We start from the raw sequence: 20565 nt of genomic DNA, 5'->3' as shown, positions 1-20565 counted from the left end.
ATGCAAAATGCAAATATATATATATATATATATTAAACAAAAGTAACAATAGAAAAACAAAATTCTCAATGCAAAAAATTTTTTTTAATTTTTAATGTTTTTTTTTTTTTAAGAATAAATGATTGTTGTAATAAATAATTTAATTTTTTAGCCTAATATGACTGAAAACCTAATATAAAAATACAATAGTGAAGTAAACATATAAATAAATAATTTGCCATATAAAGTATGCAGAAAAGTTAAACGAAAAAAATCAAATAATTTATTTTTAGATATAATATTAAATAAATTTATTAAATGATTTTCAAAAATAAAACAATATTTTTAACACATCTCTCTATTTATGAAGATATTTACTCAAATTTCGAAGTGACAGGAAAAATACTTACTTTTTTATGTAAATCTAATATTAAAATTGATAATTGATACAACTAACACAATAAGATTGTGTAATATACATTCTTTGTTAACACACGTAAAACAAGTTATAAGAACAATTCTTATTACTTGTCAGCTACTGACCTTGATAAAAATAAAATTCAGTTTTTAATTCGCATATAAATATTAAGTATTTTATCCTATCTATCCTACCTATACGTGTAATTCTATATTTCACTATTAAAAAAAATTAAATAACATATTACTGATATAACGAGCAATCAAATAATTTATATTGCATAAATATTTTTAGTTTACTTCAAGAACTTCAAGTTACTTATTAACTACAATCATTAAATAACTTCATCCGACTCTCAGTGTCAGTCAACACTCAATTAAACTAGTTAATAATACGTGTATGTTTTATATTATAGAACACATATAGGAAATTTGTTCAAGTGTTAGTAGCACTAAGTGACCACTCCGAGCGACCAACTAGACTTATAGACGTGTATTACAATCAACTGTGTTATTATTGTAATGATAAATAAGATTTAGGAGATATCAATAAAAGTTGCAATTAAGTCAGACACTATATATCAATGTATAAAATAAGATATATGCATGAAATTATTTATACTGATTTTTATTTCTAGAAATCAGGAAAGTATAAAAGTTCAGCTCAAAAAAGTTATTAAAATACATTCTAGAAAAATACATATCTAGTTTAAAATATGTGAATAAATATAAGACAAAATAAAATTAACATGATTTAAAACAATGCAATGTATTTTGTATGTATTATTCTATATTGACATTTTTAAGCAATCATGAACATATTGATTCAAAAAATAGTTTTGTATAAGAAATTAAATTAAACTATAAATCAAAAAAAAAATTATGTAAATTTTCTACGTATAATCAATTCTATGAATGTTATGAATACTAGACTAGACGTTTATTAACTAAAACGCAGTACGCATTTTTATTAGTTATATTTAGTAAAAAGCCTAATAGGATATCTATAAAACATATTGGTTTGCACATGCGCCTTTTATTTTTTACAACACAAAAATTACACTGTAATAGTTAATTTTTAAGTAATAAAAGGTAAGGGAACAAACAAAAATTAGCAAAAAAACAAATACGATCAATAATCGTACACGCAATTTGTTTTTTACCTTCAACTTCATTAATAGGGTATTCAATAATGAATTATTATGATTGCTACCTCCTTTCATTGTAGCCACATTTTATTTCTCAACACTCCCACTGTATTTTAATGAAATTACAACATTAATCCATCACAGTAATTGTCTTAATATGATATAATTATAAAAACAATAACACACGTTTCATTGAATGTGATAAAGCAAATATTAATATACATCTAATAATGTTTTATTAGAAAAAAAAAAAAATTACAAAGCTATTTTATTTGAAAATATACAGAGTGTTAATATACATTCTGGAAAATTAACAATTTTATGAGATTTCAATAATAATAAGTGTGCGAATTGTAATTAGTACAATGAAAGCGATGTTTTTTTTGTACATCAACATACACGAGGAAACTTGTAACCCATATTCGATTATACAAACAAAATTAATTTGTTTATCTAGTTAGCAGCCAAGTGTACGTAAAATTGATTGTCAAAACATAACTTTTTTTTTTTATTTAGAATCCTAAATTATTTAATAAATATATTAATGCTTAATTTCTTATGACATTTTAATGTTTGAATACGTGGGTAAAAATAACAATTTTGTTGAAATTGACTTTGTTATATTATTCATATAACTTGTTTTTTTTTTTGCATTTATAATGCATTACATAATTATTAAAATTAACACATTTTAAAACTCACTATAAAATATTTACGTGTTAATTCTCTCTCGTCTTTTAAAAGCGATCAAATTATGAAATTTCAAATATTATTTGGGTATAAACGGAGAAGATATATTTTGGTTTATATTATTCAATAACATTATGTGAAAACAGACAGTTGTGATCAATTCTCGAAATTCTCTTACCATGAAAGATCGAAAAATTTACAATTATTTCATCCTAAAAAACTCAAAAAAAGAAACTATTACTAACTGTACAATGAAAATCTCCTTAATACATATTATTTAATTTTAACGCATCTTTGGGTTATAATTAGTTAATTAAAATGATACACGCAAATATACAGCATGGATAATTAGTTATTTGATTTTACATGACTAAGTTACAATAATTCATAAAATTAAAAGGCAATATTTCTTTAAGCCATTTTCACAAACTTTGAATTAACTTGTTTATTAATAAATTACACTTAATGGGTATGAGATCAAGAATAAAGGTGAAATCTCACAAAAACCAAGGTAAGAAACAAAACGCCTACACAAAATCATATAGCTTTAAAGGACTTCATTTATATTTCCTATGCTCGTTATATTAGTATCAACTAAACATATATAAAGTGCAAACATGGTTCAACTGACTGATTTTAAAATATATTAATAAAGAACTAATATGTAAAAATCAGATACACCATAATTATAGTTTCGATCCACTGAATATTTTTAAAGCAAACTATTAACGCTTCCTTTTTTTTTATGAAACGCGAAATGACACTTATAAATATTTATAACATTATCTTTTATACGCATAAAAGATGACTGTCAACACATTTTTATCTTCATGCTTCATAGCAAACATTAATAATGGAAAAAGTTTAAAAACTAAATGTTTCAAAGTGATATAAAACCTTAAATTATATTCTAGTCTAGAAACACTATCTATTAAATATCAAATGCAAAATTTTAACAATTTGAAAATCACATAATAAAAATAAAAATTGATTATTTGTGACTAATATTATTTAAAATTCAAAAAGCCACAACAAAATCACAGATACGTATTTCGAGAACAATGTTGCCATTATCACGTACTTAAAAATCATGTTTATGGAAACGTCTCATTTTGGAAATTTAAACTTTTAACAGATAAAATACTTAGTACAACCGAACTAAATTATTAAATTAATTATTTATAAAAAATAAAACAAATTCAAAACTGATCATATAATAATTTGATCAAATAGTAATTAAAATTACAATTTAAATTATGAAACAATCTTATTAAGATATCAGTCATTAAACCTATGACCTTGTCCATTGAAAGCTGAATATGATGCACTGCAGTTACACTTATATTGCCAAAGATAACAACAATCAAGACGATTCTCAATCGTTTTATTAAATTAAAAGAAATTGTGTTTTCGATGAAATGCAAAACATAATGTTTTGCAATTCATTAATTAAAAATGCTTAAAATCTTTATTAAAGCCGTTTTAACAAATTTATTTGAAATTTAACAATCAATTTATAAACTTAAAATAACGTTAATAATTCAAAGACGCTTTACTTACAATTAAGTAAGAATTTAAAATCAGTTTTGATTCACTAGTAACCTAAAATAATATAATTATTCTTACAACATTGTTGTACCTGTATAAGTGACAAGTACATTCAATGCGTCAATGTAATACTGTATAAAATATTCAAAAACATTATCAGTGTACCAACGTTATATGTATACACATAATATCGCATAATGAATGCAGCAAGCGGACACACAAAATCTATAATGTACCGTGTACGCGGTTTTTAGTATTGTATGCACGACAATTTCCCCTTGTAAAATAAACACAACTTTGTCGTTTTATTTATTTATTTTTTATTTTTTTCGAAAGGGAAAACTACTTTATTTTTCGACTATTATATTTATACAACAATAAAGACTGCGATTTATTCACGTTACGCTGACTTTGGTCGTTTGGAAAAGAATACAGCAGTAGCATTAATGGAACACAACTTCTGTGGGATTTTTTTTTTTTTTACCTCCCTTTAATTTGGTCGCTTTCTACCCGACACCACTGGGTCACGCATCGGCCGGTAAAAAACAAAACAAGTAAAACCCACAACGTTGACTTTGCATACATATACATCTACAAAGCACCTTCCACAAACGTGCCCAGAATGGTCAGTCACCTTTGAGTTCACGAAATTGAAACTATAACTCAGGGTGACTTAATGACATAATCTATGTAAAATGACGGTATTTTTTAAACAAAATATATAAATATATATATATATACGATTTCGAGAAAGTAGAACTTCTGTTCAATTCAACGACCGAAAGTTGTTTCAACTTAGTTTGACTTTATAATGTAACTATTGTAATATTTGTACTTAACGGTAAATTTACATACATTTAAAATTCGAAGTAACTAAGTTTAAAATTAAACTAATTAAATACTTATGCGAGACTATTAATCGAATGAATTAGGTAAGAAGTTACTTAATACTTTTTAAATGCATTACTAAGCAAATATAATAAACAATGTTTCGAGTACAATTCAAATGGATTGTATTTCCGCCTCTAAGCTTTACATGAAGATTAAAAAGTTACTTTCATTAGCTGTTACACAAAGAGAATACAGAGGGAGTACTGAAAACTTAATTACATTGGAGTAAACGACTTTTACAGTTTTATACACTAGCACATCATTACATATCGGTAGTTAGAAATCGCACATCGGTCATAAAAAAAAATTTCTTAGCGAATCGCATAGTATTTCAGCAAATACATAAAAGCAATAGAAAAGTATATAAAAACGGTTGAAAAACCTCATGAATTCGTCCGCTAAAGGTATTCAATATTTGCTCTCCACTTATAATGCGCTTGTAAAAAGCATTTAAAATATGAATGTAAATATAGCAACTAGGGAACCAAGGAGAAAACAACAGCTTTTTAAGCATAGGAACTCCCCATGACAAATTAAAAATAAATACTTCATAGGGAATGAAATAATTTCACCTCCAGCGAGGAAACCAAGCACAATACTTGATGTCTGTTTGAATGGGGGAACATCCAACCTGTAACCAACTAATTGTTGGTGTATAGTACATACGATTATCACGTCAAGTTAATGAGACTGAAATGGCACGCGATAATTGCACGCAGACCTAATAATAAATAACGTATCATGAAACAAAAACCCTGGAAAGAATACAACAACAATGGTGAATTGAGATTCATAACTTACAATTCGTGTGGACGAGTGCCAAACCCGAATGTTTTGCTGACGATTTATGACGAGGCGGCAGGCCACCAGAGCCAAGGCACGCGCCAGTTACGAATGAGTCCACAGCCCATCGTACACATATATTTCAAAGACGACCACCGATTGCTTTAAATTGTAATTGTTATTACATGTGGGTCAGCACAAAAACAGTAAACCTACTATATATATATATATATAAACACAAAGACTATTGGAGGACGGGCCAACACACAATACATACAATTATAATGTTGTAAACGTGAACAAGTCAAATTTAAGAACTCCAAAACGTATTTATATAATAAAAATAAAGCATTTCAACAATTAGATATCGTGTTAGGATTGCCGAGTGCACGATTGACCCACACCGATGACGTGTTGCGCGCGCACACGTTAACATTCAATACGGTAGTGTCAATGTAAAATTGGCCAACGACAGCCACTACCAAGCCGAGGGCATGTCATAACGGCAATAGCTAATATAAAATACCATAAAAAAAAAAAAAAAAACAACAACAATCGTCGACGATAACGAAAGGCGGCAGCGCAGACTGCAACGCAGCGATGCACGATTATTGCGAAACTAAAATTGTTACTCTGATGTAGGTCATGTTTTCACGAATCTTTCATATAAGGCGATAAGCCAATGCATATAAGTACAGCCACTCCATCGTTTGTACATCAATGCCAAATAATACTCACTATCACTGTGTCTACTGGCTATTGAGAACGAATTGCATGCACACACGCATACACAAAAACGATCAATACTTTTAGTAGTAGTGTATAATTTATAAACGCGTGCAAAAAGGAAGTTCAAGGTCTGCGCTGTTACACTGCTGTATGGATATATACAAACCGTCAGTGGTGTTGGTGAATATTTTTTTATTTATTCAAATTGGCCTCCCTCTTTTGGACGAAAGGCATAATAATAAGTTAAACGTGTAGATAAAAAGATGTTCTATTCCATTTATTATACAAACACAATCGACACTTTCACAAAAAAAATATATGCCATGGAAGAATTTGGGGAGAACTGATTATGACACGATGGTGTAGCAGCTGGACTAAGAAACAGCTGTTTAGGCAAGGGGAAACTGGTTTGGTCTACAGCCGAATTGAGAGGGATACATCCATTTATAATAAATGCGTATTAAAATGGATGTGTAGGCGCAACTGAAAACCTAACATTGGTAAAATATATATATATACACCTTGTTATGTAATGTAAAGGGTAAACTAAAGAAAAACGATAGGATCAGTCCATAGAAGACTATTAATATAATACATTTCTATGTTTCATAATTTTGAACTATTATATATTATTTAATATATGAATTATGAGACATGATCAGTTTTGACATACGCATAGTATATAATAATAGAGCAAAAGAAAGGCAGGTGTTATTACTAAATGATTGCAGAATGCCCAGAAAATAAACCGATATTTTGTTTTTTATTATAAACTATTATTTAACAGCCAATTTATCTGTTTATTTACATTAGAATACCGATTAACATAATTATCAATAACGACATAGATTCCCAATTTGGAATCCATAACATAACCCAAGGCCATTTACCGGATATAATATTTTCAATTCTATTTATAGACAAGTCTAAAAAGCTATGCATGGGGGGGTATTTCGGTATATTATTCAGAATAAAATGAACTTTGGGAGCATGTTGTAAAAAACCTTCGACGCCAATCAATCTAATTCGAGGGTAAGTAATTGAAGACAAAGATATATTGTACTATATCTAAGATGAATGCGCATTACTCAAGACGAATAAGCCACTTTGATATCTAAATGGATACTCGTCCACCTTGTATTCTTTTATATAAAATAAGTGTGACACTGTAAACATTAACTATTTAAACATTTTTATTAAATTTTCATTAAACAATATTACCCTTCTAGAATCGATATAAAAGTTCACTGACATCTAGAATTATATATTGCAATAAATATTGTTTCTCCAAACATCAATATTGTAATCTAAGTATTCATTTTCTTAAATGGTCGACAAAAATACTATAAAAGTTTAATTTAATTCCATTTCATATTTGAAGGGAATGAAATATTTTTTTAAAAACGGAACAAAAGAAAGAATGTCTTAGGTTAAACTAATTATAGTTAAGTAAGTTGGAAAGAAGTAATTACCTACAGACATGAACTGTTAAGTTAATCGAGCGGCATTAAAAATTGAGCAAAACTTTAAATTTGTTTAAATTGCGCTGAAACGAATTAGTTTCCTAATTATTCAATGTCAGATATAATTATTTATTTTTAAACTTAAAAAAGACTATTAAAGCAAATCGGTTTTTAAGCTACCTTGTAGCCAGTGATAATCTAAATCAATGCCAATATAATTGCATAAAATTGTTGATGCAAGTATAAAAAATAAAAATATTTTCTTGAGTTTGACAATATATAAGTGAAAATTAAAGACATAAAATATCGAACTACCCATGAGGTATGTGTTCACCATAAAAAGAATAAAACTATAAATAAAAATTTCGGAAAATCGGTAAAAATAAAAACGTTTGCATAAACCAATAAAACAATTGTCCTACCTAAGTTTTAATTAACACAGTTATAGACAGCAGTACGTCACAAAAATATTTTAACTCTATAAGTTCAGCATTTAAACACACGGTGAAATTTAACAGAATTATGATAAATAAAAAATGATTAGTCGTCTAAAATTATTTATAAATTATTATCTCTTATTTAATTTTTCCTATATGCGGTGCCAAGTTTAAAAATATTATATCTTAACAAAGTATACATTTTCTTTTTTCTATATAAATTACTTAAGCATCTAATAAAAAATGATCGCAACAAGATATAATAGCGTTAAACCCCCCACACTTCTTGACATTGTTAGAAACTGCCAATCGTTACTATGGAATAAAATTTTTTATGCAATGCTCAAACTACAATTTAATAACAAGTGTCGTTCACGTGTTAGTTGCATTACGAGAAGAAAGTGCTAGTGTGTAAAGGGAAACAAACTCCGACCGTACTACTAAAAAAATATACACAGAAGAAAGGTGTGGCCATACGGACACGTTCGAAAATAAACTGTCCATCTCGTGTGGGATATTCTTACGTGTGTGTGGTGTTTGGACTAGCGTTAAAAAGATATGTCTCCAATCCATGTCATAAGCTGCATAATTCAGTGAACGCGTCAGTAAACATTTCGAGTGTAGACTAAAATAATTTACAATTCTGTGCAAGAAAAATAAATGATTTTTTTTTTTCAAACTATTCTACTATCTATTTGGCATTATCCGTTTAATTACTAACCGCCCAATCGAAACCCTCGCTAAACAAACAAGTTAAAATAATAATAGTAATTTATCATCGGCACGCTATATTGTCACGTTCGTCGTCTGCATTATAAACAATATTATTAGAAGACTAAAAATCACATTCCGGAGACAAAGTGGAAATGAAAAACGATTCTTTTTCGACAGCCATAAATCACCTCGGCGAGCACTATTGTTTCAACTGGCTAAAAGAACTACAGAGATCTAATGTCTTACTTTTTCTTATTTAATTGGGTCTTTAAAATTCACAGCTTGGCCCGTTCAGAACAATTTAAAAATAGAAAACGCGTATCCAACTCTAGAATTATTTTAATTATTCATAAACGTCTTTAGATTTGTACAATAATAATATTGTGTTATCAAACTACGTTTCCAACGTCACGCTTAATTTAAGAAACTTACACCTATATACACGGCGACAGCGTACATTTCTTTATTACTCGTCTAATAGGACACATAAAAAATCCCCGATGTTCACCGCGGGGACTTCTATCCGCGTTCAACGAAGACGATGACCCCGTTCGATTACACTCCCTCTTCCTTGCCCAACACAGTACAGTTGATCGACATGACACGTTGTATTATAATTATTATTTTTTTACAGCCTTCCAATATAAAGGCGAAATCGAACACAGCAAAACGCTTTAACGGGCTACATAGGAACGACAAAGTACAAAACCCACGCTGTTTCACCTGACACTATCTATTGTCGTTTTACCGGATTGGAATTCTTACGAGACAAATAAATTCATATAAAAATAACATAATGAACAACGTGGGATGTTGTAGTAATATCAATTTCTATTTTATGCACTATAGTGCCGGTCAACGCTCGGAAAACGAGTAGCGCAATATTTTAACGTGTTGTTTCCGAGATTGTGTATTTTTGATGATTTTCTATTTGTACTAATCTCGAAGCCAAGAATAATAGGCTACGATGAATAAGTGCGTGCAAACTAGAGAAAAAACGAAGAAATGTATAATAAAAGATCACAACAAGCGAAAATTTGGCCCTTTGCCCCTAGAAACATAAGCAGTAAATAGTACACGGGGCTGCCATAGAGTCCAATTTAAATTCATTCGACCTTAATACATTTTATGTGCCCGCCCTCGGGTGTTACGCGATAATGAAAATTACCGGATTCTCTTACCTGTTTTTCTCCAACTCATTATGTGTCGTCCTGTAAAAGAAAAAAAACTTGTTAATATAATTGATAATTATAAACACTTTAATGTTTTACAAAACAAATTATTATGCAATGATCCACCCCTCACTTTGTATTTCCTGAATACATATGCGAAAACCCCGGTTGTTTTGGATTCGTGCCAAATTCATCAAAAGAACAATCTCAATAACGGTTTCACTATAATAGCACAACACAAAAGTCTTTGCGTTTTGGATGTGCTAACCGAGTTTTTATGGCGGAAAAATGTCAATTAAATAATTACATTTGTTTAAATTCTGTAACTAGGTAATATTAATAATGACTATACAAAGCGAATATTTTATCGCAAGCCCCCCAATTTCTCTTAAAATAATAATTTTTTTGTGACTTTGATTTGGATTTTATTAGTTACATATGTATCTCTATCCATTAATCTGTCAATTTAAGAATGTCAACTTAATTTTTTTAAATGACACCATACATATTTAACTAGCTTATAAAATAGAAAGTGACCTAACTGACTGGTCAATAACAACTTTTAGACCAGTATTTCAGAAGTTCTGAACAAATTATAGTATTGACTGGTGGTGAAGCGCTGGTGGCTTTGATATTTTTATCACTAAACATATTTCTCCTCATCCCACCTTATTTTACAACAGCCAAAGAAAATGAGTGACTAGTGTTAAATGAATCACTCTGTATAACACTACACTAGAGTATTTATAATTTATTTGCATAATTAGGACGTTAGCTGAAATGATAAAATCCAAATTTATCCAGAAATAAAAATAAACACATCGACACCTTTCGGTAAATAGTTAGACATTAATCGTAAGACACAGTATTTTACAACAGTACTAAAAAAGCTATAAACTTTTTCTAATTTATTTTACAAATATTTTGAAAACGCATACTGCATTCGCAATTAGTTTTATTATAAAAGGCCGTACAATCGACATTACAGGTTTATAGTAAAAATATTTTTTAACTTATTAGAGGTTCATAGTAATTGTATTGGTCAACCATTTCTCGCTGCGGTATTATTTAATCTATAATTAATAAATTTGTATTCTTCAAATCAAACAACAATATAAAATGTTTAGACCATTAGTATTTTTTTCATTTATCTGTATGAATAACAGGTATTGAAAAATTTGTTGACTTATTAACAATAACAATAATTTTTTTCTTTATGAGCAATGCTTGTCTAACAAGTCTACAACACAAGTCTACTGTTAGTATTAAGTTTCACAAATGACAAAATAACGTTATTTGTTCACAATAATTGTATAGTTAGGTAACACCTAACGGATTCTCGTCTTCATTTTTTTCCGCTTAGCGACACTAACCAACACTAATCTTATATTATCACTGAATGGCAGCACAGGGTTCTCATTCAATAGACCAAACATCATCCGGAAATAGGATTGCCGTATGACAACTACACAATGAGATGCTGCAGAATATACGCTAATGACAATCGTTTTATTTGTAGGATAAAAGGCTAACCAAGTCATTTTTTAAATAAAGACAACGAAGAAGCCTTACGTCGATTTCATTCTTTTATTTTTTTTTACTCTCTTCGTGAAATAAATTGTTCTTGTTTGTTTCATGGAATAAACCGATGTAGCGTACAAAAGAAAAAAAAAAGATAAAAAAAACTAACAGCGGACACGAAGAGAGAAGAGTCAAATGATTAAACTGGTCTGCTTTGTCATCGCTGTAGGCCGCATAAAAAAATAAGTAAAAAGTTTGTAGTGAAAAACTTCAATTATTTTAATAGCCTAAAAAACTTCCTAGCAGTTGTAATTAAAAATAAAAATAAAACACATAATATCTAACGTTTGGCGTACACTCGAAGGAAAAAAGCTATTATGCGATAGGAGTATTTCTTAGACTAATGCAACGTTCACTCATTGTGTTTAAATTTCAAAAGATAAATTATTACGTCCCTAGCACTATTGCGGCCACGGGGTCTGCAAAAATCTACCCTTTACAAACATATCGGTAATGTGTAAACTCTTTATAGGGTTGTGTGTGATAGAAATTCCCTCCTTGAAACCTTTGTTCGTACACCGACATTTGTACATTCTATACGATGGGCAACGGATAGGCGAAGGACTGCTATAGTACGAACGACGTTAGAAATGGGTAAAAGAAATAAGCCTTAGTAATTACAAAGAATACTTTACTGACAAAAGTTGGAAAGAGGAAAAATAAAAACAAACGTTAGTTTCGACGAAAAATGATATAGCCCGACGTTCAGCAGCATTTTCAACCGCGACCTTTTCCTAATCACCGATGGCCTTCCGCATGCCCTGCTGGCCGGGCGTCACAAAATCGAAATTAGTTTCAACCATTAATATAATTAAACGGCCAAATTAACTAAATGGACCGGAAATTAAAAAAAAACTTTACGCCCGGTGACGATATTTTTAAGTCATTCCTTTGTACTCTTCTAAAAATAATAAATCGATAAGATTCCATTGAGGGATGTACGCGACAACACGGTTGTAAATAACAAAGTAAAATCCCACAAACGTTTCATAGCCGTTGATTCTCTAGCCTTCTTTCCACGTTGCGCTTATATATTATTATTATATATACGTGTGAAGATTGTAATAGAACGTCACGTGTACACCATTTTCAAAAACCATCTGGCCGGTCCAAAAACAATTATTACCAAGTTGGATTCACTACATTGTACTGTGCAGCGTATGTGCCCATTATAAAATGTCTAATAACACTATTATCTCGACAATAAATACATATAAGTCTATACAGGGTGTCCATTTGGTTGTCAGACACCCAATGTTTTAACTAAACATTAACATCACTAGATTTAAAGGAAAAATATAAATCAATACAGAATTGTATAGCTATACTAATCAGTATTTAATGGGATAAATCTAATAGACAAGTTATTGAGAAATCGAATAATTAAAATCAACGTTTTTGTTACAAATGAATAGAAAACTGTTACAAAAAAAAACAAAAAACAGTGACCGATACGATGGATAAAAAAAAACTAAAATAAACAAGCGGGAGTCGTTACGTGACATGACTAGAACGCTAAGTAGGTATAAGTAATTTACACGGTTTGCGCGCGCTTTGTCACACTGTCGCAGTAGCGGTAACTTAATGTATTTTATTCACCTTGACATTCTGAGAAAAAAAGAAATTAAAAAGAAAAGCGCTAAAGGTCAAACAGAATACGATTAATTGCATTTATCGTTTACGGATTAGGTAAAAATGGCGCACGCGCGTATAAACTTGCAACGAATGTGTTTTGCTTTAAATGTTTACCTTATCCCTTCCACACAAAAACCAGAGGTCAAGGTCGTAAAAATGCATGCTTTTAAATTATAAAAATATTTAACCGGAGAAAATATAGTTCAACACACTCACCGACTTCCCTGCGACTTCTTTGTCTTGGGCCTCTTCGCAGTAGCCCCTTTGAGATCGATAGTGATTGGCATCGGTGAAGCGTACCCATGTTCCGCTTCTATAACAAATAAATAATAACATGTTTATATCATTATTTGTTACCATTATTGCTACCGTCAACGGCAATAATGCACATAAACAATATTATCGTTATTTTTATACAGCGTATTTGGCGGTAACGGTAGCATATTATGGCCGCGACAAAGCAACATGCCGCCGGCAACGGCCATGGTGGGAGAAGAAGACACGCGACTGACTTACCTCTTTCGCGCCTTTCCAGGTACTCGGCGGCTTGTAATAAAGCAGCAATACTCATATTCGCTTTTATTGAGATATAAATTATCAGCCAACGTCCGGAGAAAGTGATAAGGTTTAGGTCGAAAACTGAACGACACCAAAGTCGTCGACTTTTGACGTGTACAAATAATTATTTATCACTAATTAAAATTGTAAATACGACTAGAAACAGATGAGACTTATCGCTGTGATTTGGATGGTGATGTCGCGTAAATAGTTGTTTATGTTCGCCGAAAACTTTGAAAAAAACCAGAAAAAAAATAGAAACAAACTGTGTAAATATTATATATTATGTATACTAATTTGATTTTCGTCAAACAGAAAGAGCGGCGCACACACACACAAACACCAAACGGACACTTAATTGGAACGACGGCGACGATGTCGGCGGCCGCACTAGTGAACTGCCGTACACACGCGATTAACACTCACACTCGCACACAGTCGCACAACAATGACGTGTTTGCAATGTATAAAAAATATATTCTATCTATTTAAGCATATGTGTATATATGTATACTTCAACAAAACAAAAAATTTTATTTTACAAAACAAAAACCAAGAATATATAATTTAAATCTATTGCAAATATTTACTAGAGATATTTTGATAGTAAACGGCGCGAAGCGGCGGCGACACTGCGTCGTGACCGGGACTGTTAACGCGACTGCGACCGATGGGTTATTGACGTGTATCGTGAACGGCCGTTGTGCGCGCCCCCGACCGTAACCGAACGCTACCGAACGGATGGATCAACGGGACCAACGGGGGATCACGTGAAACGCACGCCGATTACGCGCCAACAGCTGACGTGCAACGTGTACTTCACTACAGCCGTGACTCTTCGGTGCCGCTATCTATCAGTGCTTTGACAAACCTACGGAACACAATCGACAACATGATGTTTAGGTACATTCCGAGAACACAATTGTGATTACACAGCGGTTATACGTTGGTTGGTTTTATCTTTAACAAATAGATTACGTGATTCATCGTGCAGAGTGCACTCAAGACGTGTGTAGTATGATATAAATTTCAATCTCAATATTCTAATCTAAATGATAAACAAAATATATGTACAAATTAATGAACATCAACTAGATGTCAAGTAATTTTTAACTAATATTTGTCGGACTTGTGTCAAGTACTGATGTAAGTGAAATTAATGATTTTCTTAAGTGTTCTTGATATCTGTCGTACGATTTAATTGAATAGATATTGGGGTATTATTGCGTGCTTAACAATCACTCGTAATTAAATAATTAATTATGTTAATTTTTATTGAGTAATAAGTTTCAATTATACTCGATTAATTAATGGAATAAAATGCTGGAGTATTGAATATATTAATAAGAAAAATTTAATAAGTCATTGTGATATAGTCGAAAAAAATTTTTGATGTAAATTAAGAGCTCCAAAAATGCTTCCCATATTTACCCAAGTGCTACTGAAAAATAAATTATTGTAAATTTGAAAAAATCATCAAAATTATTGTATTCTGAAACAATCAAATCAATGTAATCTGAAAGTGTATAAGACTTAAAATATTTTACAGCTATTTGGAAAATCATAATTGAAGATCTTCAATTTAATTCAATCAATTACTTAAGTAAAAATCAAGAGGAATGTATTCCCCTTAGACATTTCTGAATGATCGCTACAATTCTTCAATTTTCTAACCATTAGAAACGTTATCTTGCTATATGGTTTGTCACTAGAAAATACTAGTGTATTTCAAAGGTAACTTGAAATAGTCAATGGAACTACCGAGAAAAGTCTCAGATTTAGACGACTCGAAACTAAAAATTTAAAGAATTTTCTCTATTTCCGCAATTTTTTGAATATGAATTTTTTTTTGCTCATCTTTTATAGTATGAAACCCTAATACTCAAGATCCAGGTGCCAGTTGTCTTCTCAACTTTTTTAATTCAATCATAAGGATGATATTTAAAATGAATCACATGCACTTTAGTTTCCTAAACTTCTCACTATCTCTACATGCGACCATACTAAAAAGTTGAAAAATAATAAATAAAAAATGATACGATTTTTAAAAAAACAAATTAATTAATTCCCTGTTAATAGAAAAATTTAGGTTTCTTATTAATATGAACAGATTCTAATACATACTGATATTTTAATTTTCGCACATGGTATTTTAACCTATTTAGTCATCGACCTTTAATAATACTTATTTTTGTTTTATTAAAAAATTGAAATATATTAAATACATAACTACTATGTAATTAAAGTTTGAAGTGTTTAATTTTCATGAATCACGCAAACTCGTCTTTTCAGTGTATCTAATGAGGGCACTTTTAACCCAATTCATTTTATAAATGAAATTGTGTTTAACTCGTAGGTATTAAATTTTAATAAACTGCATTTATGCCATTGTTTTAGAGTTCAATGTCCTTAAGAATCACTACAAACAATCATATTTATTAGGAAATATATTAATTTAGGTCAATATATTTTAAGCGATTGTTAATAATTTGAAATGTGTTATGCACATTTGTATTTAAGAATCTACATACAAACTTACAATGACGTTTCACCAATATTTTTAGAACTAAATAAACAATTCAAAATTAAGCAAATGCAAAATATCCATCTGTTCGGACAAAAAAAATGTAATATTTCAATAACACCGAAACAGTAAGTATCTCATTATTAATTTTATACTTTAAACGTTACATAAGATCGATGCAACTGAATACCATGAAAAATATTTTGTATTCTACACATATCATCACAGGTTAGATAAATTAATACAGGTAAAATTTTGGCTATTTTATGTTTGTACGGTGTAGTAACAATATTAAAATTTTTTATATACCTTTTTTTTTTAATTAGATTTATTGCTGATACAAATTGACAAATGATACAAAAACTTGACTTTCTTGTCTGTACTATATCTTACTAAATTTTCATTTGAATCATTATTTTAAAAAATAAAAAAAATATTTTTTTATTATAATAGTGTAATTTTAAGATATTTTTCAATATTTCTTAAAATAAAGGGTTTTTCAAATCGATATAATGAGAGCTGAGAATGGATGAACATAAAACACACACCATCAAAAACCAATACCCGCTTAGCTTCACATCGTAGCTAAAACATTTTAAAATGAAAAGTTGATAACCATGAATGACTAATCTGATAATTAATTGGATTCTAGACATAAGAACTATATTTTTTAATTTCTAAAGATAGCTTTTAAAAAAACTAAATTAAAAAAAATAATTTTTAATTTTAAAGTATGTATAAAAATAAAGAAAAATCTTTGCTATTATTATATTTAATCAATTCTATTGAATATTTTTTTTTTGTTTTGTAATTCTATTATCTAAAATAAATAGTATAATTTTTTATTAATAATATGATATTCTATTACTAGTACTACTATTGCACTGTATTTTTTTATATAAAAGATCAATAACGAAGAAATATTATTTTTCTGATATACAATATCAATAATGTTATTAGCGATGAAGAGCATATGCTCCCTTTTTCATTTTTAATCTCATGGGTAACACGATATCCTTATAACACTGTTCAAATTACACAATATTTGTTTTCAGATTAGCATGCCTATGTTATTTTTTAATTGTACACAAACAAATAATCTAGACAAAAATTAATCTACATTAAATTTAACACATATAGACTTTAAACATATAATCGTGATTTAACTCATTGCAGGGTAATGGAATTTATTAATAATTTTGCAATATAATAGAATTGATTCACAATTATATCCATCTATATTAAATTTAAAAAAAAATGTGATTTATAAATAATAAGTATAAAATATCATTTTCCACGCATAATTGTTCAATGGAAATCTCTAATATTGTTTTTTAAATATTAAGTATACAATTTTATAGCCCTGTAGACACATTATTATAACTTCATGAATTACTTTGGTGTATAAAAAAATACACAATCTATAAAATTATTCGATAGTGATTATTTAAATGTGTACTTAGACATTTTACTTAAACTTTGACATTTCACTTAAATATACTTTTCTTTGTATAAATAAGTTTATTAGTACATATAGCATAAAATGACTCAATTTAAATTTGATAACGAATAAAATTTCGAAAACATATGTTAAAATATACGTATATGTATTTTTAATTTATTTATTTTTTTAGTATTCTAAAAAAAAACAATTATAATATGATTTATTTTTAAAATTACATTACATACAAGTTTTTACAAACGATAAATCTTATTGTTTGTCTAATTCATGAAACGTTCAACAAGGAAAGTTTTAACAATGTAAAATAATTATTTGCAGACTATTTTAAATTATATTAATTGACTTTTAAAATGTTTAAAATGTTATAAGGAAATTACCAAAAAAAACACTCTAAAAAAATTATTTTATTTTATTTTACTTAAATTATAAAATTAACGAATCATTTTCTAAATCCAAATAAGAATTTGAGTAATTTAATATAGAAAATTTGCTTCTTATACTAAATTTTATGCGGGTTATATTCAAGATTAAATATACAATGTTTTCTCAAAAATAAAGTATTTTTAGGAAGACAATAATTAAGTTAATTCGGAAATTACACATCTGCTTAAACCCTCATGGCATACCTTTAGTACAACCCTGATTGTTAAATTAACAAACTCAGTTGAACGTTTTTAATCAAGATAGCTATTTAAACAGCAATTATTTTTAAACTAATATTAGGTATCTCACATTTCCTCTTGATTTTTAATATTATCTATCTATAACCAATTAACATTATTTTAATATATTAAGTAATAATAGAGTTTGTAAAAAATTCTGTTAAGAAATTGTTAATTTGTTCACCTGATTGTTAAATTATTTTTGTCACCCGAGTTTCTCTCATACAATATTTTAATATAAGTTAATAATTTAGAATCGTTATAACCCACAAGGTTAAAGCACGAAAAATCTTATATTTTTATACATTTTTACTTACGTCATTAGTTTGGTTTCAAATGTACTAAATCCATGATTTTTTAGTTGAGTAAAATCATAAACTTTACATATTCAGTTTGTATGTATGAAAAAGTTTACGATTTACTCAATATTCTAAATACATATTATAACAGCTATTCAAAAGTTCTATCAGCCATAAAGTACAATACAAATCGCATGTTCTTTTTAATATTTTTTTGTTATACTTTATTAAAGTAAGTGTTTTATAACTACGTTATTAAATTGTCAACTTAAATATGCGTGTTTTATAAAAAACTATTCACCAAAGGGCTACAAAGAGGTTTCAAAAAAAAAAACAAATAAATTAATCAGCTCTTATCATGGACCCATATATTCAAAATATTTAAAATGTATATTCTAAGTTAATAAAAAAAATGTAAGACATTGCGGGACGACTGACAAATGTGAAATATCGAAACTATTTTGTATATAAAATATACATTGAAGGATGCTTTATTAAAGGAAAATAAATATTATTAAAAATTGAAAATGGTTAATTTGTATAATTAATTATTTCTGTTATAGTAATATTTTATGTTTCCTCTGCCGGTATACTGTGACAATTGATCGATGATTTTCACTAAATTATATAAATATAATTTACATTAAATATAAAAAATCACAGCAATTTGAAATTTTTTTGCAATGCCATCCCATAAATCGGAGAAAAACGATTTCTAAAATTTAAACTAGCTTATATAGCCTTTTATATCTTCCATCAGGAACAACAAACTATTATCAGGTTGGTAAAACGTACAGCCCGAGTACAAATCCTACGGAACAAAATTTTTTTTTTCAAATTTTATAAAATAATAAAATTAAACTTGAATTTCAAAATGAAGTTAAATTATATTTCTGAATTTTTAATATAAAATTATCGATTTTACCAATCATTGTTTGTTGTACAATCAGTCAACCTCCCGAAAAATATAGACAGACTTAATCGTTATAATTATAAATATTTATATAATTATAAATATACAGAATATATATTTAATCGTTAAAGAGAAATTTCAAAAAATCCGTTAAAATTAGTATGAAAACATTTTTATGACACAAAATATAAATATACATGCTCTCGTACATTGTATACATCTTTTCTTATACATATAATTAACTTATTCTTATTTTAAATCACTTAACCTTCCGGTGGACGCGTAGCAGCACTGTGTGCTGCCAAATTAGTTTTTTCGTGATAAATACTAGTATGTATTTTTGAAAGGCTAGATAATTTCAGTACCTGTAGTTGGCAACACTAGTAATATTATCAATATATCAATTATTATTTTCCTCCATACTATCAGTCACCAGTGAAGATTTAACGTGATAGAATTCATTCGGCAGCATTCCGTTCTGCACGCGCTCACTAATGTAAGTATTTTTATTATTCAAATTTTGATAGAAACTATTGCAAATTATTTTATTACAAGNTGCAGTGTCGCCATTGTGAATCTTTTTCATAAAATTACAGTCATTCAATAGGTCATTCATGTGTCTCTATGTACTACCCATTTTATAAATGTACGCCACTTTTTGATATTGTGACATAATGTTATTTTATTCTTTTGCAAGAGACAAACTATGTTCTAATCTATGGCAGTCACTCACATTTTATTTTTACAATTATTAATTGCAAATAAAACACAGGAAACATGTTCCTAAGTGAACAACAGCACTGCATACGCTATAGATGTACGATGGGCTCGCATATTTTCCATAGGGTTATATCTCTTCTTGCCCACTAATGAGCACCCACACATGCACTATAGGTATAACACAGTGAGATGAGAGAGTATCACTAAGCCAAGTGTAAGTGAGCCCTACGCATGGCAATG

General features: G+C 28.8%; 1 protein-coding gene and 1 long non-coding RNA gene across 3 annotated transcripts in view; one reads left to right on the top strand and one right to left on the bottom strand.

Annotated features, from left to right (window-relative positions):
- The window catches only part of LOC126906799 (max dimerization protein 1-like), a 114686-nt gene extending 100264 nt beyond the window's left edge, over positions 1–14422 (bottom strand). The window contains exons 1-3 of the mRNA XM_050687671.1: positions 13704–14422; positions 13404–13500; positions 9981–10010 (exon numbers count right to left, since the gene is read on the bottom strand). Coding sequence (XP_050543628.1) covers positions 9981–10010; positions 13404–13500; positions 13704–13758 — 182 coding nt within the window. The 5' untranslated portion in view covers positions 13759–14422. The remainder of the gene's footprint in view (positions 1–9980; positions 10011–13403; positions 13501–13703) is intronic.
- Positions 14423–14617: 195 nt separating this feature from the next.
- LOC126906800 (uncharacterized) lies at positions 14618–17021 on the top strand. Of its 2 annotated transcripts, none has more exons than XR_007704342.1 (3): positions 14618–14891; positions 16310–16497; positions 16596–17021. It is a non-coding gene; the product is annotated as an uncharacterized LOC126906800 (long non-coding RNA). The 2 variants fall into 2 exon arrangements; XR_007704343.1 differs by having other exon boundaries at positions 16310–16516.
- The last annotated feature ends 3544 nt before the right edge of the window (positions 17022–20565 follow it).

Source organism: Daktulosphaira vitifoliae, unplaced genomic scaffold (genome assembly GCF_025091365.1).
Source record: "Daktulosphaira vitifoliae isolate Bord-2020 unplaced genomic scaffold, ASM2509136v1 Scaffold_5, whole genome shotgun sequence".
Lineage (NCBI taxonomy): Eukaryota > Metazoa > Arthropoda > Insecta > Hemiptera > Phylloxeridae > Daktulosphaira > Daktulosphaira vitifoliae.
The sequence above is the reverse complement of the archived record's forward strand: the minus strand, read 5'-3'. Positions and strand labels throughout refer to the sequence as shown.